Raw genomic sequence first — 23,842 nt, 5'->3', positions numbered from 1 at the left:
CCACCCCACTCCCTCCTGCACCCCAACCCCTGCTCTGGCCCTGCATACAATTTACCCACCCAGATGTGGCTCTCGCCCAAAAAAGTTTGCCCACCCCTGACCTAGAGGGAAACAGTTAACTTTTTCTTATGGGGGGGGGGGGGAGAAGATGATTTCCTTCCAACTCTCCCTTCCAAGTTACAGGTTTTCATCTAATCTGTAGTTTTAGAATCCAAACTGAAGCTCCAAGTATATATCTTCACCATCCAACAGGTACTGGAAACAGTTAATAGCGTCAAGAGAAAAGAATGCACATTACTGTTAAAAAAATAAAAATCAATGAGTATTCAATACTTGGAATAAGCAGGGAACAACAGAATTATAGTTTACAGAGTATATTTTAAGAGTATAATATTTGCTGGCTCTGATCAATATTTACTAAATAAGCACATCTCTTGCTCTTTCATCTTCAAATATTTGAAAAGAAAATACAAATTGTTGATGTTTATAAAATTGTTTTTCTTGTTTATTTTAATGAAGCTGGTACAGACAATGTCCATTCAAAACCCATGTCCCAGGCCAAAAGGTACAAACGAGAATGTCAGAATACTACAAGTGTCTGCTGTGTACATTCTTGCATGAATATCTGTGTATTAATTGCTATATGAAATAACTTTTCTGGGCTCCTCTGCCAAAATTTAAGAATCAACACGGTTTTCAATTTTATGTCTTCTGCGTAGCCATCTCTGGAGGAAAGTACAGATGATACCAGTTCTATCTTTTTCATTTCCAACTGGACACAATCTTCTTTCCTGGGCCCCCAGCACAATTTAAGGAAAACAGCTCTCAATTATGGACACACAATTTCTCCATTCTTTAGTTCTCTGAAAAACTTCATCTCCCACTGAAAGTTATAGTCCAGGAGTGAAACAATCACACATCAAAACTTCAGGGCTGATTTGGAAGTCATTAGGAACACTTGCCCACCTGGCAGATCTTACAACCTTCGTGCCTGAAATGCACGATCCTAGTGAACATACAAATGCATGTGTGTACATGTAATTTTAAAGGGGAGGGGGAAAAGGAGAAGGGCTGCAGCTGGATCACAAGAGTTCAGCACAATGAAAACAGAAATTATAGTGTATAATGAGCACGAGAATTCAAGATACCAGACGTTTGAAAATAAAGTTCCCAGAGATGGGGTGCCAGTTTCAGTTCAGTGTTGAACGCCACATTACAAAAGAACTATTATTTAAAAATAAAAAAGGATTAAGGGGAAAGAAAAAACAAACGGTAGGATCTAAACTGTCGAGTGACCCCCTGTCTGTTCCTGATAAACTTCAATCACATCTTCCTCCTCCATCCCCAGCTGTGAGAACAGGGAAAAAACAAAACAAAACACACAAAATTGTTACAAATCAGATGTTTTGAATGCACAGCAGCTCCTGGACAAGCAAGGGAGCTAAAGGTTTTCTTCCTCTCCCCAGCCATATTTCCTCAAAAGGACAAAGTGGTGGAAAAATAATCCTCTGTCACTGCCTTATTAGCCAACGCTAACAACTTTATATAGTCCGCTTCCCCACCTCCCCAAGTCATTTGTTTCATTTTTGCAGCACATCTAGTCCAGCACTGGCAATATTCTGTGGGGAGTCCAAATCCTTTTCCAGATCTCAAAAAATCATTGGCTATTAAAACAAAAAAAACAAAAACCTTCTCTAACTTTATTCTTGTGCAGCTGTTGCATGACTGTCATGCAATTGTGTACCAATGGCATAATGACTATGCAAATTATAGATCATGTAGCTTAGCTGGTTATAACAAAGGACTTTCACCTCAGAACAACAACTGATATCTAAAGTTTTCAATTCTCCCTTTATGTAGGTTATTCTAGACAGCTGAAAGTTTAAGACCAAAAGATGATTACATCAACACTGCATAATTCACATCCTGAGTCCAAAAGGTCAGTCTTTATAACTTCTGCAATACCAGGAAGAAATTTATGCAACAGTTAAGTATAATCATGATATGGATGGTAAACAGATAACAAGCTACTTGTGTTTTCCCACCTCTCTCTGGTAAAGATGAGTACATATACTTGTATTAAAAAACATTTTCAAGCAGATAATGGAGGTTTTGACTGAACAGTGAAATCCCTAACATGCGAAGCACAGTCCCACTATTTTTTTTAGTTGTCCCAGGGTGCATAGTTTAAGCTGCCGCTTGCCTTCTACTAAGGAAAGAAACTCACCTCTTTGGGGGTATGATTATCAGTAATTCTCTGACCCTCGAAGAGGAACCTGAGCGAATTCATTGGAACTCCCTAAAAACAAGCCACAGAAATGTTTAGGAAGCACATGTAAGCTTTTAAAAAAATTGACACACAAATAATATTACATTTTCAATATAAGCAAAGAATTTGAAAACTGGAGATTAGGTACTAGCCTCTGATGTGTAGGCATCTAAGCTGTGTGTATTTTATTACGCACCTAGTGCACTAAAATAGTTATGTGAATGTAACCTTAAAGTACAATTTTATTCTGAAAGCAGACTATAGTTGTGTATTTGTTGTCAACCACCACCACATGAAGTCTGTCCAGTTAACAAGAAAACAGTTTGTTTTTTTGACTCCTCTCCACCCTGCAAACTCTACCTAGTATCTGAAAGTCAAGCTGGGTTCTTTCTGACTTGCAATCAACAGTAATAAGATTTTTGTTCTCAGAAATTGGGTAGCGTTTCTGTCAATGATATGTATTCTGGCACCCCCTTTCCCAACACTTCCACACCCAGTATCACCACAGACTGAACAGACTCCTTCCCCCACTATCCTTTCTGCACAAGTTGGAGGGGCAGGGGAATCACTCATGTCTGGGACAAAGGGTGCTGGAAGGCTGGCATTTGTAACAGGGATGAGACAATGGTGATGCTTTGTCTGTGGTGTATGGTGGTTGTGCTAGTGGTTAGGTATGTGTCTGAGGGGAGAAAAGGTGTCTAACTTCTTTTCCTTGTTTTGTGGATTTGGGTTAGGTATGTGTGTGGGCCAGCTTTAACTGAAACACAACACGGTTTTGTGTATTAATTTCCCAGGTTTTTTCAGATTAAAACAGATCTCTGACACAGCAATGTCTGACTTAATTAAGAACAAGATTTTTGTGTAAGAGTCCAGCTGGCTCAGGAGTTTTACTGAGGGCTTTCACAGAAGACCTATCCAGCCATGCTTCACAAAGATGTATTTCACAGCCACTGCTTTGCCAAAGATCTTCATCTACTACACAACATAAATGCTGCTTGTACTAAAAAAAACCTGCTCCTCTTCCATTAGGACCACTTTGCGACATAAGTGTGACAATAGGCAGTGTACTGCTCCCCTAAAGTAGGGCTGGTCAGAACTATATTTTCCTTTTCAACAGACCGTTTGGCTTTTCATCAGCTAGCCATTGGTCAAAAGCATTCAGTAATGACAGGCACTAAAAGCCTAAGAAGAGATCTCCAATACAACAGCTCCATGCACAAAGACTTTGATATTTGTCAGAAGCCGTTTATTTGTCAAAGGTGCTATATTCTTTGTGAAACTATTCCACTGGTTCAAGAGTGCTACTCTTGAACCTACTGAATTTTCCTCACAGACCAGAATCTCCATGAATTGTTCCACCAGTTGAGTGGCAGAACTTCTAACCTAGCTGACTGGGTTCAAAAAGAACAAGCTCCTCAACACTCGTTGCTTTGTTGAAGATCCTGTTTTTAATTAAACTGTTCAGTTGGTGCAGGAGTAAAGTTGAACAGCTTCGCCAAGATCCAGTCTTCAACAAAGTGACAATGTCCTTTGTCAAAGATCTTCTCTGACTCCCCAAACACACTCTTAGATTAGCAAAATTCATTCCCTATGCACCACGTTAGCCACAACTATGGATGCAAGGAAATTACTGGGGGCATACATTAGAAGGCAGTGTTGTATTCTTTCCTGAACCATTCAAAAAGGCTTTTGCACCCCATGTTGAAGAATGGAAGTAGCTGACATAAATGTTATTCATCTGCTAACTGCAGCACACATGGGATCAGTTAGGGTGAATAATACTAATATTTAAAAAAAAACCCTTCATTCTATAGTATACACATACTACAGTGGTATCCATTCAAACTGATATAGAATGAGCTTTTATTATTTAGATATACAGAGTAACCTACAGATGTATGCAACACACACACACAAAACTTGTGTGAAAAGGTTCACAGCATCAGGCCCTAAGATTTTAAGCTCATCATGGCAGTGTTCTCTCATTCATCTGAAAAAGATCCAGCATACATTCAATGAGATGTAAGCAATAAACACTAACACTTTCTTTCGGTACGCAGCAGCAAATCACACAATGACAAGGACACAGAAAAATGAAAACATCATATGACCAAAAAATAAAAAAAAGCTTCACTACAAAGCTATTTGTCAACAAGTTTAGTTTGTCTCTATTAACACAAAACGGTTAACCATCGTTGCTTATGGTCACAGTTGGTAGGATGAACCTGAAGAAACTCCTGAAGAAAGGGCCATGTAGAAGGCTGCTACTGATCCAACACAGAACAGGCAAACAAGAGAAGTGTTAACTGGTAGTTCTAACAGAATTTGATGTGGAAGATAAATTTGATCCCTTATATCCACAGTTAGTATTTTGAGCACAAAAAATGGCCATATTGGGCAGACCAATATTCCATCTTGCCCAGTATCCTTTCTCCCGACAGTGGCCAATGCCAGATGCTACAGAGGGAGTGAACAGAGCCAAGCAATTATTGAGAGATCCATCTACAGTTGTCCAGTCCCAGCATGTTGAAGTCAGAGGCTTAGGGACACCCAGATCACGGGGTTGCATCCATTCGCTAACAGCCACTGCTGGAACTATCCTCTATGAAATTATCCAATTCATTTTAACCCAGTTTTTAACCTTGTGACCTTCACAACATCCCCCAGGCAACAAGTTCCACCCATCGACTGTGTATCATGTGAAGAAGTACTTTCTTTTATTTATTTTAAACCTGCTGCCTATTAACTTTATCATTTTTCTTGTGTTATGTGAAGGGGTATAACACTTCCTTATTCACTTTCTCTCCACATCATTCATGATTTTATAGACCTCTATCATATCCCCGTTTAGTCGTCTCTTTTCCAAGCTGAACAGTCAGTTACTTTTGTTGCCCTTCTTGGTACCTTTTCTATTTCTAATGTATCTTTTTTGAGATGAGGTGACCAGAAATGCATGCAGGATTCAAGGTGTGAGTGTAGCATGGATTTATATAGCAGCATTATGACATTTACTGTCTTATTGTCTCCTTCTTAATGGCTTCTAACATTAGCTTTTTTTGACTGCCACTGCACATTGCGTGGATGTTTTCAGAAAATTATCCACGATGACTTCAAGATCTTTTTCTTGAATGGTAAACGCTAATTTAGACCCCATCATTTTGTATATAACACTGTAACTATGTTTTCAATGTGCATTACTTTGCATTTATCAACACTGAATTTCATCTGCCATTTTCTTGCCAGTCACCCAGTTTTGTGAGATCCCTTTGTAACTCTTTGCAGTCTGCTTTGGACTTAACTACCTTGAGTAACTTTGTATCATCCCCAACTTTGCCACCTCACTGTTTACCCCTTCTACCAAAGCGTTAATGCAATGAATTTAGTGGTCACACATTGTCAATTTACTACCATATTAACAGTATTGGCAGTTGTAAGTCTATTCTGCTCCCATATAATAGTGAAAGTATTCCACAATTCTAAGTGCATTTCACTTTGAGCTGTAAGAGGTAAAGTGTCTTTTACAGTACCCATAAGTACATAGATGAGAAAATTTAAAAAAGGGAGCATTTGCTTTTAACAGCAATTTGTAATTTCAACCAATAATTTGAACACATTATAACAGGACCAGGTCCACACCATGCTATCCAGCATAAATGCTAATGATTGTCAAACTCAATTAGGAGGTCCACTGTACTTGTTCTGTGGTTGTTGGGTCTATCCCTCTGGTGGGACAGAGATTTGACATGAGTTCACCTGTCCAAGCACATCCCTTTACTTGGGGAAGGGAGGAAAAAGAGGTTAAAGTGCTTTTTCAATAGGATAGTGCCATTGTTTCACAAACCTGTCTTTGACAGTATGATTCTTTGAGTTTCTTGAGATGTGTCGTCATTTTCACCTTGAAGTGAATTTCACTGCTGTCCTAAGAACAGAACAGGAAGAAGTTACCCCTCTTTGTAATAACTATTTGTTTTGTTTGAAGAAGGTTTTAATTTCTACACTTTATTATTACAAAAAGTGTATCCAACACCAGCTTTACCGGACAGCTGGACCATCAATGTGCTTACAGTAATGCTTGATAAGTTGTCCTACTAGAGATTCATATAACACATTAATTAGAACTCACCATTCACTTCCATGGGGAGTTCTGCTTAAAAATAGATGGCATGATATGGTTTGTGGTTTGCTAAAGACATTTTTAATTTAAAAAATTAATAGTCTGTCTCTCCATCTTTATCCTTCTCTCTGCCTAATAAAAATATCATCACACACAGCAGATTTCTGGTCTCACGTTCCAGAAGAGGCAAGTTAAGCTCGCCCTTCAAAATACATAATAAAACTCTGCTCATTTAGAGAGTGTCTATCACTGTAGACATGCTGTCTCAGCAATAAAATAGTAAGTTAAAGTGAAGCTGTAAAGGACTTGTCTTTGTCCTACAAAGAGATACATTACTGCAAGAGGTGACAAAATGATAAGATCTTTTAAACACTTGCTTTTCTACTGTGTCACTTGGCCACATTCAGCCCTTATCTAAGTGATTACAATATCTACTGAAGCTAATTGGAGTTGCACCATCTTATGCCTAGATTGAATTTGGTTCCCAGATTCCAACCAGCACCAAATAGCCAGGCTAATAAAGTCTTAACTTTCCTAATATTAAGAGAGTTCAAGTGAACCAGTAGCTCCTGCAGTACTCTGTGGTTCTACACAGATTTACTTCAGCTCATGAAGGAAGGCCCTGAAGTTCTCATTCCCTGCACTACTGAAAATTATAGCTTTTATCTCCAAAGAGGAGAAGATGGCTACAGTCTGAATTGGGCTCCCCTCCACAAACTGTTAAGTAAACAACCAGTGGCAACTTCACCCCATTCGTGTCTAGGAGGAAAGATGGTCTTTTGCTTAATGCTGGATAGGGACTCAGGCTATCTAAAACCAGCAGCTACAGACTTCCAGTATGACCTCAAGCAAGTCACTTAGTCTCTCTGTTCATCAATCCCTCATCTGTAACACAGGGATACTATTAATCCATTCACTCACAAAGGAGTTGAAAGGAAAACTTAATTAATGTTTGAGACACTTAGAGCTGTACTGAGAACCACCACTGGCAACTGGTAAGTAGGAGGGTAATTTGGGGGGAAAACTCCAGATCAAAGAATTGTTAGGGTACCAGAATTCAACTGTTCATGTGTGTAATTAAGAGAAATGATCCATCTGCAAGCTATATAGATGGACAACCTTGAAATAGCCACCAGTAACTGATTATGTAGAAGAACTCACCTGCCCAATGACTTTGAGTTTAATGTATTCTCCCTCCTTCTTATCTCCCAAGTCCTCAGCTGAAGGTTTTGCTTCCTGAAAGAAAAACATTCCACAGGAATACTGATAAATCCCACTTCTTAACTTTCATTGGACAATACAACAACTTCTCTATTCCAATGAATCAGCACTATACCAGTGCCTAACAGCATCTTCGAAAGAGAACTGATGAGAGAAGGGATGAATTAGAAGACAGATATAAAAACAAAGAATGAAATATTACACCAGTTTAACTCCACTGAAATGAGCTCAAAAACAGAAATATGGAGAAAGCCGTACTAGATCTTTCTCTGTCCTATATGGTAGAATAGCAACAAAAGTAAACAGATTTTGTTGTGTGTAATAGCATCAGTGTGTAAAGATGCATCACAAGTCACTACCACTTTCAAAGCATGAACAGACCCCTCACTCCCATGTGTAAACAGCATCCCCAATTAATAGCTTGTGTCATGGTTTGTTTGTTATAAGTAAGGCTGCTAGTTTGTCACGGAGGTCATGGATTCCATGACTTTCCACGACTTCTGCAGCAGCTAGTTGCCTGGCTCAGGGGCAGCTCAGGCAGCCCCTGTGCCAGGCTGCTGCTGAGGCAGTCTCTTGGGCCCCCCGCACCCTCTCACCCCAACAGCAGAGTTTGGGTGTGGGAGGGGGTAAGGGCACCAGACGGGATGGCACTTACCTGTGGCTCTCCCCAGAAGCAGCAAAATCCCCCTCGCTCAGCTGCTAGGCAGAGGCGTGGCCAGGCATCTCTGTGGGCTGCCTCCACCCAGAGCACTGGCTTTGCAGCTCTCATTGGCTGGAAACCTAGCAGCTGAGTAAGGGGGATGTTGCCGCTTCTGGGGAGAGCCCCAGGTAAGTGCCACCCCATCTGGTGCCCCTACCCCCTCCCACACCCAAACTCTGATGCTGCCGCAGCTTCCGGGAAGCACTTCAGGTAACCACCACGCAGAGCGTGCCTCACCCTATCCCATGCCCCAACCCCCTGCACCCTCCCACATCTAAACTCTGCTGCTGCCTGCAGGGGAAGCATGGAGCCAGGTAGGGAGCCTCCTGGCCCCACCAAGCCCCACCTTCCCCCCAGCAACAGCCGGGATCCCAGGCAGCGGTATCCCCCAAGCAGCCGGGCCGCCTTCCCCCAGCACCCACAGGGCCCCCAGCCAGCTCCCCAAGTTTTATTCAGTAGTATTTTTAGTAAAACTCATGGACAGGTCACAGGCTGTGAATTTTTGTTTACTGCCCATGACTGGTCTGTGACTTTTACTAAAAATACTTGTGACTAAAACATTGCCTTAGTTATAAACCATTTTATAAAACACTGTGTGGGACTAAGTATCAAAGTAATTTTTATAATTTTAAAACCATTGCATAAATATGTTATGGTTAAGAATTGTAATGTCTTCCTTAACTAGATCAGGATACATTTTATAGGCATGTCTGATGTATGAGCTCTTGAGCAATAAGGTCTTCTACAGGAGAGAAATACGTTGAATAATACATTAACTGAGCATTAAACAGAAGAGCTTTCATATTAATTACTGACAGATTAGACACAAGTCAAAGACTTGGCTACATTTAGCTCTAGCCCCATCCTACTTGTCATTGCATATTTTGGGTTAGACTTCCAATTTTGTACATTTTGATGGATGTGGTGTATTATGGCACTGAACAAGGTTACATCTACACCTCTAGTCACTGCATAAATTCAAGCAGATTTCAGATAGAGAAATCTTTTTTAAAAGTCTTCAGAGAGGACGATCTCACCAAACTACAGGTCATGTTTCAATCACCTTTCTTCAGCATGCTGTTGCCCAGCAAGATGGACAAGATCATCAAAGCTGTTATAGCTCCCCAATGCCAGAATTCCTTCTGGACAATAAAAACTTCCACCTTCCCTGCCATTCCCCTTCCACTGTCCTGCCATATTAACATGCCTCAACCCAAATCTCAAGGGACCACTTGTAGGAGTGAGAGTATAGTTTGGATCACATTCTTGGCTAGAAGAGGACAAAAAACAGACATTTTCTGGAGACCTAGATCATGGACCTCTTTCATCTAATGGCCAGCTGCTCTCCTGTGAGTATAGAAAGGGCTTGCAAAAAGAACATTTTTAGCATTTGCGCTTTGGATAGAATAATTCTCCAAAAGAGGAGAGAGACTAATCTCTGCACACCCACTGAAGTATAACATAACTTAATGCTGATTAGTCATTTGCTTTCCTAACACATACGACATCCATCACTACAAGGGTTATTTAAATTCTAAGTGTATGTAGTCACCATCTCTGTTCACTATGCAAGATAACCAATTTGCAAGCCAGCCTGCTGTCCTAATAAGAGAAGACTTCACTACCATGCAGAGGATTCAGATTAACTCTTGTCATTGCTCTATCTATCTAGCTGTCCTCACTAGAGTTTCTGAGCTCATGTGGGGTATCGCAGAGTTCATGCTCTTGAGTCTAAAGCAGAGCATCATTACCATGACAGCCCTCCTTGGCTGATATGAGTGGAAAGCAATGATCCATAGGAGGCTTGATTCCTGTCCTCCACTCCAGGAAACTGAGGCAGTGCAAGCCAAATGCAATGAGAAAGGAGGATAGTAGGAAGATAAAAAAGGAATTAATGGGATCAAAATATCAGTATGTCACGAAGATGAAGATTAAAGCCTCAGGTAACCCCACTATACACCAAACTGGAGCAAAAGCAGAGCTGGAATTCGTTTTTTGGGGAGGAGGGGGAGAGAGACTGAAATGGGTTAGAGTCAAGAATGGCATTGCCAACAACTGAAGTTTAAAAAGTAAAATCCCAGTAACCTGGCTCCAAACAAGGAGAGGCAAAACTGAAAGATCCCCCTATTGCAGGTTTAAGGAAAGAAAAAATGAGTGGATGAGAAAGCCACCAGAAGAAGTTAAAGAACAAATGCACAGAGTTAGTTGCCATCAAGTCTACCTAAGTTACAATCACTCCTTTGTAAATTAAACATTTCACAAACAGATCACGTGCAAGTCCCTACCACTGAACATGAAATTAAAAGGCTGGTATTTACTATCATACTAGGAAAAGAAAGGTTTTTTTACTTAGCAGTTAAAAGAAAAATGTTAAATAAAACCATTTCTGAATCAGATTCTGACTTTTCATTAGGGCCAGAAAAAGTTCCTACAGCCACTGTTTTACAGAAAGAGTTCCTAAGCAGCATAAAAAAATGTTCTCTAATACCTACCTCACACTTATGTCATGAGGTTTAATTAATTAATTAATGCTTGTAAAACACTGTGAAGTCCTTGGATGAAAGGTGCTGAAAGGGTCAAGTATTTATTATTGCAACTAACGGAACCACAACACACTCCAAATGCTGCATTGCAATTTGCTCATAACAATAAATTAGTTACCTAATTTTTTAATAGATCTTGAGCTTCAATTTTCAAGAACATAATATGCAATAAGATTTTAGAATAATGATAAGATATTCGTACACACACCACCAGTGCTGACATTTAGCAAACAAGTGGTGCTAATTTATGTATTCTGCCTATACTTCTAACAGTTAGCAATATTTTAGCTAAAAGAAATGCTACATGAAGCCAATATTGTGCTGATTCATTCTTCTATATTTAATTAGAAGTTAAATTTGCTTTATTAGCTTCTACAATTTCCCCCTTTATTAAACCAATCTAGATGCCTACCCCTCCTGTGACTTGGTCTGTACCCCATATTCTGGGATTGTTACGTAGGACCCACGAGCTTTTTGTATCCCTCTCCTTTTTCTTTATTATCAGTAAGATGATCTTTTATCTCATCCTAATGAAAACAGAACTGATTATATCCCACTTTGGGAATGGGCAACAGGGGATGGATCAACTGATGATTACCTTTTCTGTTCATTCCCTCTGGGGCACCTGGCATTGCCCACTGTCGGTAAACAGGATACTGGGCTAGATGGACCTTTGGTCTGACCCAGTATGGCTGTTCTTATGTTCACTGCTCATATTAAAAAAAGTGTGTTTTAAACCTGCTGCCTATTAATTTCATCGGGTGACCCCTGGTTCTTGTGTTATGGGAAGAGGTAAATAATGCTTCCATATTCTTTTTTCCACACCATTCATGATTTTATAGACCTCTATCATACTCCCCCGTTAGTCATCTCTTTTCCAAGATGAACAGTCCTAGTCTTTTTAATCTCTCCTGATATGGAAGCTGTTCCACATCCTCAATCATTTTTGTTGCCTTTCTTGGTATGTTTTCCAATTCTAAATGTATCTTTTTTGACACAGGGTGACCAGAACTCCATGCGGTATTCACAGTGTAGGTGTATCAGGGATTTATATTCTGGGATTATGACATTTACTGTTTATTATCTATGCTTTCCTAATGGTTCCTAACATTGTTAGCTTTTTTGACTGATGCTGCACATTCAACAGATGTTTTCAGAGAACTATCCACAATGACTTCGAGATCTTTTTTCTTGAGTGGTAACAGCTAATTTAGACCCCATCATTTTATAGGTATTGTTGGGATTATATTTTTCAGTGTGCATTACTTTGCATTTATCAACACTGAATTGTGTGTGTCATTTTCTTGCCCAATTACCCAGTTTCATGAGATCCCTTTGTAACTCTACACAGTCTGCTCTGGATTGAACTATCATGAGTAATTTTTCATCATCTGCAAACTTTGGCATTGCAGTGCTAACCCCTTTTTCCAGGTCATTTATGAATATGTTGAACAGCACTGGTATCAGTACAGATCCTTGGACCACCACTCTATTTACCTTTCTCCATTCTGAAAACAGACCATTTATTCCTACCCTTTGTTTCCTGTCTTACAAGAAGTTACTGATCCATGAGAGGACATTCCCTCTTATCCCATGACTGCCATTCTGAACAGATTTAATTGGAATCTGATTAGTTATTATGGAACACTGTCACCTCATTGAACAACTTCTCCTTATCTGTATTACACATTAGATTCAAATGGAACGAGTTCTTAGAAAAAGGGCTTTATACTGCAAACTATTGTTAACTTGAATAGTCCTGACCCAGGCAAGTAGTTCAATTTATGAGAAAGAGCACTACTTACATCAATAAGGGCAATTATGTGAGCAAAGGTATGCAGGATCTGGTCCAAAGTTTCTTCTCCCCCCTCCTCCATTTATACTGCTAGTTTACTTTCTGCATTTTATTTAGGCCTTGTCTACTTGTTGGGGGACTTATTCCGATGACAGCCATCAGATGACGGACACCTGCAGAGCTTCACTAGTGTAAACCCTTAGCAGCAACAGGCGATGCCATTATTTGTACTAGTTAAGTCTACTTCTACTTGAACTCAGGGTTAAAGTCCATCAGTGTAAATAGTGACTTTTCCTGTCCACACTAGGGATTTCTTCTACATTAGCAGCATTAATAGCTGTAATGGAGTCCATACTGGGGATGTGTCATAACCTAATTTTCACTTTCCCTTCCAGCCAGTTTTACTTACTGATTTTCATATATCAACAGTGCTTGGTTTCTCAACACTACAAAAGCATTTTAGAGCATTTCCAATTAAAAAAAAGAAATACCACACACTGTGGCTACTTGTTAGGGTTCAAAAAACTTCTATGAAAAATTCACATTTTTCATGCCAATATTAGTTGGGAGCGTCATTTAAAGACAGAATACATACACACACAAACCACACACACTACAATTTAATGATCATCATTAATATTTCCTGAACAAATCTTGGGAATGAAATAAGGTAGCCAGGATGTGATCTGAATTAGGGGCACTAAACACAACCACAACAGCACCCCAGCATGAGGATAGGCCTAAACAAGAAAGAAGCTTACACCCTGGCTGCAGCTATCAGCCCTCATCTCCTGCTGTCAGATCCGAGCCAGGTTGCAAACCCTGGAGCTGTTTCTCCCTCCTCTGGCCCCAAGCAGGGGGGTTATGGGGCAGGCCAGAGCCGGGGGCACCAGCGAATGACCCCCCCTTGAAGCAGGCCAAGGAAAGTTTCCGTTGTATGACCTGGGGCCTAGGCAGGGTGGGAGACCGGGCCAAGCAGTCACGGGAGGGGACCCCCCAGCCCCGGCTGGAGAGGGAACAGTGGGGGGGGAGGGCTGCTGTCCGGGCCCTTCTCCCAGGAGGTGCGAAGTGGAGCCCCCCTGAGAGGCGCGGGGGGGAGGGCTGCGCCCGGGCACTAGACGGGGCCAATCCCCGCCGCTCAAGGGCCTGCAGGGCCCCCCTACCCCGGCGCCTCTCCCCTCCCCCCCTCCAGTCTCCATTGCGGGCTATGGAAGAGCGGCGGGGAGGCCGCCGGCCGGGCTGGCTCGGAGCCTCGCGCCCTCCGCCGCGGGCCCCCGAGCCCGGCCCCTACCTGGTCAGACATGGCTTTGCCCGTGGTCTCCGGCGCCAGCCCCGCTCGGTCACTAGGCTCCTTTCTCTGCCCCTCGGCAGCACAACACAGGCCAGGCGGGCGGGATTTCCTGTGCGCTGAGCTCACTTCCCGCCCGCCCTTGCCGGGCAGCCCTGCGGGGAGCAGGCGGCCGCAGCAGCTCCGGGAGGCGGCGGGGCGCTGTTGTGCTCTGTCCGCAGCCGGGCGGCCAGTGGTTTCGGGCCTTGTCAGCCGTGCTGGGTTTCTCCGCCCTGAGCCAAGTTCCGCGGCCCGGCCTCGGAGCCGGGCTGCACGGCCCAGCGGGTACCGCCCACATCTCCCCACTAGCCTCTGCGGCGCCAGCTCCAAGCTGGAACACAGGCTCCAGATGCGCACCCCCATTCACCACAGGCCCAGCACCGGCCCCAGGACTGGTAGGCCTACAGGACAAAGTTCGGTCAAAGTTGCTTTGGTTAGGGTGACCAGACAGCAAGTGTGAAAAATCGGGATTGGGGGGGTGGGCGGGTAATAGGCTTCTATATAAGGAAACAGCCTCAAAGTTTGGGACTGTTCCTATAAAAGCGGGACATCTGGTCACCCTATGCCTGCACCTGTGTGCGCCGCACCCTTACAGCAAGTAACACCATCCCCCGCAGGGCTTGGAACCAGGCTTAGCTGTACTGGGGAGCAGCTAGCTCATCATACAGGCACAACTTGCAACCAGTGTGTGCAGGATGAAGGCCCGCATCCCTACAGCTACATCTTATCAAGGCACAGGGGGCAGAAGAGCCATGCACAGATCAAAAGTTTGTATCCACCTCTGCTCCACAAACATTGTCAGCGGATATAAAGCAGATATCTGTAGGTTTGCAGGGTTCTAGGGACTGACCCAAACTGCTCTGATATGTTCACTAGCTTACATCAAATTTCCTGCTGGACATCATTTCAAGGCTGTTTCTCTCAAAGGGACTTGATTTATAATAAATGTGGCACTCTGTGTGTGTGTATATATATAAATTAAAAAATAAAACTCTTGCCACTTATTTCCCACTAGAAGGTGTTACTCATCTGTTTTACATGGCAATTGAACTCTATGAAAATGTCACTAACATGATTAATTTAACCAAATTAAAAAACAGCAGGAACAGAAGAACTCTAACACCAAGATCAGCACAGACAAGACAGTTTGTCTCTAAATAGGTTGCCTTTCATAGCTCTCATTAATTAACATAGGAATTGCCATAACAGATGACCAGAGGTCTATCTAGTCTTGTATTCTGTCTCCCACAGCAGCCAGTACCAGCTGCTTCAGAGACAGGTGCAAGAAGCAAGCAATTGCTGAATAAAGCATCCACAAGAAAAGTTTCATTCTGACCACCACTAATCAGAGGTTGGCTTATGACCTGAATCATGAGGGTTTACAAAGCAGTTAGTTACATAATTGTCCCAACCACTGGATTGAAGATCACATGACTCTGCTATTTAAAAAAAGCATTAATTTTATTGAATATTCTTTCATCATGCTCGCTAAAATTTTAAACAAATATATATATTTGGAAATGGGATTTTAAAAACTTTTTTCAGTTAACAGTAGGTTTGGTATACAGGTGTAGAAAAAAGATATAATGCTATGTAAATAACAGGATCAGTCTACATTGCACCAGTGCAAATCTCAGATGTAGACACATGTTGAACTACTGCAATGCAAGCTCTGGTTTGCAGCAGTGCAGCGCTGCCATGGTAGAGGTATGCATCAGTAGTGACACTGGTGAAAATTCTTCTAATGTAGATTGACCTACGGGTATTGGTGGGTTGGACTGCAATACTTACTAGTATTCTTTTATGCCAGATATTAAAAAAAAAAAAAAAGAAAGTAGTACTCCGGTTCCATTTTGTGTTCTGAACATGCTCACTATGGAAAAGACTATATTGGTAAATATATATTTTGCTTTAAGTACTAACTATGTGTAAAAATACATGTAATAAGAGCCAACTGGAAAGGGCTAGTGGAAGTACTTCTTCAGATAAATGGATATAATCACTGGAATTTGGTCCCAATGGAAGATGAGAATCCAACTTGAACTCTCTTACCTAGCCAGGCTTTTAACTTGATTGAAACAGCTATCTATTGAACAGGGAAATCACACTGTCCAGGGACATCAGCTCTGATAACAAGGGACCGGATTCATCCTGCCCCTTCTATAGTCCTTTATCCTCATGCAAAACCCTACCGACTCTGAGTGGTAGTCTTTTACACTCACTTTGCACAAGTATAAATTAACAGACAAGGTGAACAACAGAATCTGACTTTAAATCTGCATTGCTGTGTTTCATAATCAACTGAGGGCTTCTTGAAATAACACTGCATCAACTAACTGAGGGATGCATTACTACAGTTCTGAGAAACTGTTTATATAACAATTCATGGAATGAAATCAATGGAGAAGGAATTACTATTTAGTTGTGGCATTAAAAGACAAAAAGCATCAGAAAGAAACTCAAGTTCAACATGGACCCCACATACTCAACTACAAAAATGCATTTTCTTCCTTTTTAGAAAAGCTTTCTTGGACTGCAAAGCCAAAAGCAGCAATCCAACATCATGAGAGCTAAAGGTAAAAGCTCATAATGAACAGAAGAGACTCAAGAATCCACAAACAAAAATTGAACTATATGGATACTTTAAACTAACACTAACAGAAAATAGCAGATACCAAATCATCTTCCAAATTCTATTAGTTAGTTTCACCATGAATACAGTTGTAACAGATTATTATGGGACTAGATTGGGATTTAGTGTGTTCAATTTTCAGCTCTACTATACACTTCCTGTGTGACTTTGAGCAAGTCCACACACTTCAAACGGCAATAATAATACATCTTTCTTCCCACTGTCTTGTTTACAAATAAATTCTTTACAGCAAAAACCATTTCTTACTATGTGTTTGTACCATGCCTAGCACAATGGGGTCTTGATATTAGCTGAGCCTCCAAGAACAAACGACAATAATACATCAAGGCAAATTACACAATGTACACCTCAGCTAGAGCTCAAGCACCTTCAACACGTACTTCATTTAAAACTAAACTACAACAAAAAGTACCCTGTATTTTAAGAACCAGATATACACACCAACAGTTTCTCTCAGCCATGTCCACAGTAATCCTTGCTAGCACAATTACAGCCAGCACCTTACCTCTTCTGTAAGCTCACTTCTACCTCTTTCAGTTCATTCCCAGGTGCTATATATAATCTTTCCTTCTTATTCTTATCCCTCCCCATCTTGTAGGAAAATCAGCTGCCTGATGCCAATAAGATTAATCACCATTCATTCAATGAGGAAGTAACCTATCCTTATTTACAGAATTAAAAGGCTAATGACTCTTCAGGAAAGGTTTTTAATTACTTCCCTGCCTGTCTATGTGTTGGCCCCTTTACTCCATCACACAGTTCCTCTCATATCTTTAGTATGGGACCCACTAGGCCGACGGAGACCCCGGCGACTGTGGGGCTTGTTTCCGATCCATGGTCCGTTCACGCATCCGGGCGGAGTTCCTATGGGCGGCGTCCACTGGCTCCCTTGACGCCTTCGAGGAGCAGTGGGCGCTGTCCGGGGTTCTCTGCTCGGTGTCCCCCTCAGGCTCCCTTCTTATGACCCTTTGACCTCACTCCTGTCCCTGTTCTTTTATTAGTTGTCCCCCGAAATCAGTGGGTTCTGTGGTCCTGTGGGTCCTCCCTTTAGGCTGAGGGGGATCCTTTAGCAGTGGGCGGGCTTTGCCCGCCCACTTCCCAGACACCCAATAGATGGGACCCACTAGAAAGCTCACAATACCAAAATGCAAAGCTGGATGGTGCTTAGATACTAATGTAGTGGTGGGCACCCATACAAAACCTGACATAGATAGAGAAGATGAGTAATATTCAGTGCTGAACCAGGGTCACCGTTATAGTCAAAACCTTTTGAACCAGAAAGCCTAGAAACTGCTTTTTTATACCAGTGGAATGCTCTTCTCAGTGGAATGAAACATCTTTTTCTAGACAAGATGACTGTCAGACACTGGATTTTAAAATCATGGCATTAACTATTTTTTAGAAGCTGTTATAGATAATTTTAGAGGGTTTTTTTAACATATACTAGTGAATTAGTTATTTTTGCTCTCCCTCATAAATCTATATTGCTGGATTCACAGTGCTAAATTAAACCTAGCTAGAGTGATTAAAAAATCACGATCAAGAGACAAATCATGATCACTTTAGTAATTAGAGAACTTACATTACCTTCAGTGGCATTATCTGTAAGAATAAAGTGAACAGATCTGGGCAAAAATCTGGGTTAGATTTGGATCAAAACTCTCAAATACTGTAATTTTTTCCCTGAAAAATATAAATTAACATAATATTTTGCTCTTCTGTAGCAGCTTCCATCTTTGAATCTCAAAGTGCCTTACAAACATCAATTATCTCAGCTTCACAAACAACTTGTCTATGGGGCCTGATCTTTGTAAAGGCTGAGCGCCTGCCTCTCTTATTTAAATAATGTGTCACCGTCTCATTCAGGTAATTTTTTTTTAAAGGTACTAAAATATAAAGGAAAACTGTTTATCTTGAGGAGCCAATGCTAAAGTCTTTTCACATACAAAATTTCCATTGAAATCAATGGGAGTCCTGTGCATGGAAAGACTGCAGAAGCATACCCTTATTTATGCAGAATTTGACCAGATTTCTGGCTATTGGCCCCACCATGTATTCCTTATTCAAGAAACAGGAAATAAGAATTCAAATGGAGGCTGACTCAGATCGAGTTCTGGATTACACAAACCCCCTTAAGATGGAGTAGTGAGTGTCTGACAATTTATCAGGCATAGGCATCACTTGGAACCTCTCTTTCCCCTTTTTTAATTCCTACATGTTCTCATGTACCTTGAGCCCAATCCTGCATTCCTTACTCAGGTAATAATCTATCTGAAGTCAATGGGAGTTTTGTCTGATAAAAGACTGTATGCTTGGGCCCCTTGTCCCTTATTTAATTTTCAGCCTTTCAGTTATTCAAAATATATATGAAAGTAGGTCAAATGCAATCATGCAGAGTGAGGGTGCACTTTCTCAAGAAGCCAGTAGGTGACACACAAGAATGTTTTAAACCAGTCACGTCTGGCAAACTTCCTTACCTTGAAAAAGCATTATGATTTGGGTCCCACCAAATTCACGGCCATGAAAAACGCATCTCGGACAATGAAATCTGGTCCCCCCCTACAGATTTCACAGGAGAGACCAGCGTATCTCAAATTGGGTGTCCTACCAAAAAGGGAACAGGGGGTCACGGTATTGCCATTCTTTCTTCTGCACTGCCTTCAGAGCTAGGCCACTAGAGAAAGGCAGACGTTGGCCCGGGCGCTCAGCTCTAAGCAGCACTCCACCAGCAGCACTGCAGAAGGATGGCAATACCATACCATAACATCATTACTTCTGCACTGCTGCCTGCAGAGCAGCCGCTGTTGGCGGAGCACACAGCTCTGCAGGCAGCAGCACAGAAGTAAGGGTGAAAACACCATACCATGCCATCCTTACTTCTGTGCTGCTGTTGCTGGCAGCAGCCCTGCCTTCAGAGCTGGACTCCTGGCCAGCAGCCGCCGCTCTCCAGCTGCCCAGCTCTGAATGTAGTGTCGCCGCCAGCAGCAATGCAGAAGTAAGGGTAGCAGTACTGCAACCCCCAACCCCAAAACTCCTTTCTGGGTCAGGACCCCTACAATTACAACACCATGAAATTTCAGATTTAAATAGCTGAAATCATTAAATTTGCGATTTTTAAAATCCCATGACCATGAAATTGACCAAAATGGACCATAAATTTGCTAGGGCCCTAATTATGATTTTACAAATAAACAATATTAATACACATATTAATGAAAAAGCTTTTCTAGTACACGTGCCTGGGGGGTGTGCAGGGCTGCAGGGCAGAGGGCTGGGTGTGTGGGGGGGTGTCAGGGCAGAAAACTGGGAGGTGTGTGAGGAGGGGTCAGGGCAGGGGACTGGAGGGGATATCCCCCTATTCAAGCACCATCCCTTCCCCAAGGCCCTGCCCCCGCAGCGTGCCATTAAAAATTGGTTTGTGTGCCGTCTTTGCCACGTGTGCCATAGGTTGCCGACCCCTGATCTAAGAACTCAATATTTCCACAAACTATTTTAAATTAGAGATAGATTTGAGGGGTTGATTCTCTTTTAGTCTTTGTCTACATACAAAAACTGAGATACTTTGACTATGCTAGTATAATTACTATATCCCCTTGGTATGAACATAGTTATATATTATACTTGAAATCAGTGTTCTAATTAACTCATTGTAGCGATACATTCAACTCATAGACCAGGGTCATAATTCAAACTTCCTGAGTTCCAGGAGAAGGGCCAGGATACAGTGCATTTTTAAATTAATTAACACATTATATTTCTATTTAAATTTTGTTTCTTGGGAAAAAGAACAAATGTGGTATTTGATCTGTGACAACTGTCAGAAAACGCATTTCCCAAAACCCAAAAGAAAAGAAAAAGCCTTCTTGAAACTTCAAGATAAAATAACAGAGTGCACAGGCTGTGTACATAATCTTTCCAAAGCAAAGCAGTTTCTGTCCAGCTTGAAATGCAGTTGAGATACCACGTGAGCGCACAACTGCTGAGTAAATTAATTTTAATGTTCTTCCTGTAGTGAGAGGAAAGCGAATCTGTGTTCAGTAACCTACTAAGTTATGAAAAATAAACAAAGAGTTAAAAGCAGGAGGAAATGTTATCAAACAAAACCTAACAAGGCTAGTGCAGTAAAAACACATAAAGACAGCATTCTGTTACTACGAATGATATGTTAATAAATCATAACATTCTGGATAGTGATTTGAATATTTAGAAGTAGAATGTCTAGTAAGAAGTTACTCAAACATTTATAACTACTGCGTTATATGAGCAGCTGGCAGAAGATTTAAGAACTACTTTTCTCTGCACAGTTCAAAACAACACATACTGTAATATAGCTTCTGATGACAAAAGTTATCTCAGAATATTATTTCTGTGGCTATGGGCTACAGCATTGATGATGAGAATTTTAGAAAAGCCCTGCCTACATACATACATGTGAGTAGTCCCATTGTCTTTAATGAGACTATATGCAGAGGCTCTTAATTAGACAGCAAGACCCAAAGGAAAAGAGATTACCAAGTCTCCTAGCTATTCAGAGAAAATCAAAGAAAAACTTCTGATAAATAAACTACTGTCCACTGGCTTTGTTCTGTAATTTTTTTTCCACTGATCAGGACACTGTTCAGTTTTTGGACGTTATGTTCTGGTCTCCTGTAACAGAATAGCACAAGTATTTTTCAGGGTAATATATAAAGTTCCTCAAATTAGAGCCACCTATGGCAGTGATTTTCAAAGTGCGGGTCGTGACCCAGTACTGGGGTCGTCACAGAATGAAAGGCACTGGCCACGGCGGCTCTGGTCAGCACCACCGACCGCGCTGTTAAAAGTCCCATCGGTGGTTCTGCCCAGCTAAGGCAGGCTAGTTCCTACCTGTTCTGACACCACGCTGTGCCACGGAAGCAGCCAGCAGCAGGTCCGCCTCCTAGGCGGTGGGGGGCCAGTACGTCCCTCGACCCGCGCCACTTCCAGCAGCTCCCATTGGCCTGGAGCAGCGAACCGCGGCCAGTGGGTGCCACGATCGGCTGGACCTGTGGATGCGGCAGGTAAACCAATTGGCCCGGCCCGCCAGGGGCTTTCCCTACACAAGCAGCGTCCCAAGTTTGGGAAACACTGATCAGTGGCATTCACAATATACACACAATTCCCACCGATGTCAACTGCAGGTTCAGTTTCATCTCCTTCTAGGACTTCTTAAACTGTTATGTAATGTTGCTGTGCAATGTTAAACAGCTGCTCCACTTCAGTGCTGGGTGAAAAAAATCCTGTCTATAGTTTGTAAATCTATTGGTAATGTTTATATAGCACTGTGGGATCCTTCTGCATTAACAGTGCTATATAATGTCATTATGTGGCTGTTGGAATTATTGTTATAGATATTAGTAATATAGGATACCACCAGGCATGAATTTAACCATCAATTCCTTAATTAAATCCAAAGGCCCAATGGTATTTATACACTTGCTCTGAACATGTCTAAAAGCCTAAATAATAAGCAGTTACTACACCCAAACAGTAACAAACATTCATAAGCATTTGATCAGAATACTCACAAAAGGATAAATCCCAGAGATAACCCTCTTATCCTGGCTTGCTCTAGCATATCAGAAAGAATCAGATAAATACTCCTAGCAAGCCTGGTTCTTTCATACAGTGTAACAAACAAGTTATGTTTTACTGACCTTTATAAAAAACAGGTTTTGGCCAGTTTGTGGTTGACCTCTTTCTTGGCTTTGGCTGAAACAAAATATGACAGTGAGGCCTCTTTCTTTCAAATGATCCTAAATTTATGACTCTTAAAGCTAGGTTCACTTCCTTACACAAGCCCATATTTTAAGATAACACTGGTATGCTGGAGGTTACCATAAGTTTATCACATCACAAGACAACTTCTCTTTGTCTATTAGAACCAGTTTGTAATAATTTTTTATAGTTGAGAGGCCACCTTTTCCAGAAACTTCCTTTTTGTCTTATTAGCCATATTCCAAGCTCAGCATCCTCTCCAGAGCTTGTCTTGCTAGATGCCACTTTCTAACTTATTATTCTCAAGGCCCTGTTACATTTGCTTAACCACCTAGTCTACACAAGCTACAAAAAACTAACCCATTTATCTTAAAACCATCTTACAATGGCCTTAAGTGCAGAGCTCAACTTGAGCCAGAATACTCAGTATACCCTACCAGCACTTCACCAGGTGCTAAGGGCCTTTCTGTTCTCCCTAAGGATTTCTTTTGCTTTCAGGATGGATTCCAGCCAGTACATGAATGGACAGAAAGGCCCTACAACTGAAAACCCACCCCAGGTGTGGGAACAGAGGAGACCAATGTCAAACCAGTTCAGATCCAACACTTAAGACACCAGAGAGCTGAAGGCCAGTTGAGCCTGCTAAAGTTCTTGTGCTGGGGTGCCATTTTCCAACAGGGCAGAAGACACTGAGACCAGACTTGCTGGATGAAGATCCTGGAGCCCACCAGGATAGAGATAGATGGGAAGAAGCCAACAGTCATACTCCAGAGCACAGACAGTTGCAGAGGAGATTGGTTTGGGCGAAAGAAAGAGGTGAGAGAAGGAGCCAGGGAAGACTACAAAGGGGAAAGCAGATGGGAGTGCAGAAACATTGGCTGATTCTGTTTTGGGGTAGAGAGAACTATATCAGCACTTTCTTTTCTATTAGAGCATGGTCTAAGCATCTGATACAAGTGGTCAAAATAGGAGGACTACTAAGAACAGATGAATTTATCTTTGTTATAGATATTAGTAATATAGGATACCACCAGAATTTCTGTCTTAATAAAAAATAAAGATGTCAGAGTACATTTTCTATGAACCTCATAAGCCTAGAGCACAAGATAGGTCTACGAGCAAGAGTAAAAACATAAACTTGGATTGTCTCACCAACTGGAAAGCCAAACAATTCAGCAACTCTGATCTAGAGATAGCTCTGACAGTTAAGAAGTTTTTCATAATGTTCAACCAGAACCTCCCTTGCTGCAAGTTAAGTCTGTTGCTTCTTGGTCTAGCTTCAGACATTAATGCAAACAATTTTTCACCAGCCTCCTTGTAACAACCTTTTATGTAGTTGAAAAAGGTGGTCATGTTCCTTCTTCTCCAGACTAAACAAACCCTGTCTTTTGAATCTTTCCTCACAGCTCATGTTTTCTAGCCCTTTAATCATTTTTGTTGCTCTTCTTTGAACTTTCTCTAATTTGTCCACATCTTTCCTGACA

General features: G+C 41.6%; 1 protein-coding gene across 2 annotated transcripts; it reads right to left on the bottom strand.

The window, feature by feature from the left end:
• Window positions 1-474: 474 nt before the first annotated feature.
• On the bottom strand, window positions 475-23,839 carry SUMO1 (small ubiquitin like modifier 1). 2 transcript variants are annotated; one of them, XM_050969622.1, is made up of 6 exons: window positions 23,684-23,839; window positions 22,298-22,352; window positions 7,545-7,619; window positions 6,111-6,188; window positions 2,228-2,299; window positions 475-1,348 (listed from the first exon to the last, which is right to left on the bottom strand). In XM_050969622.1, exons 1-6 carry the CDS (start codon window positions 23,788-23,790, stop codon window positions 1,280-1,282), a joined length of 456 nt encoding a protein of 151 aa, XP_050825579.1. In that variant the 5' UTR covers window positions 23,791-23,839; the 3' UTR covers window positions 475-1,279. The 2 variants fall into 2 exon arrangements, with proteins under 2 accessions (XP_050825579.1, XP_050825577.1); XM_050969620.1 differs by lacking the exons at window positions 22,298-22,352; window positions 23,684-23,839 and adding an exon at window positions 13,934-14,155.
• Between the last annotated feature and the right edge of the window lie 3 nt (window positions 23,840-23,842).

The sequence above is a fragment of the Gopherus flavomarginatus genome, chromosome 10, assembly GCF_025201925.1.
Source record: "Gopherus flavomarginatus isolate rGopFla2 chromosome 10, rGopFla2.mat.asm, whole genome shotgun sequence".
Lineage (NCBI taxonomy): Eukaryota > Metazoa > Chordata > Testudines > Testudinidae > Gopherus > Gopherus flavomarginatus.
This window is presented reverse-complemented; position numbering and strand designations above follow the sequence as displayed.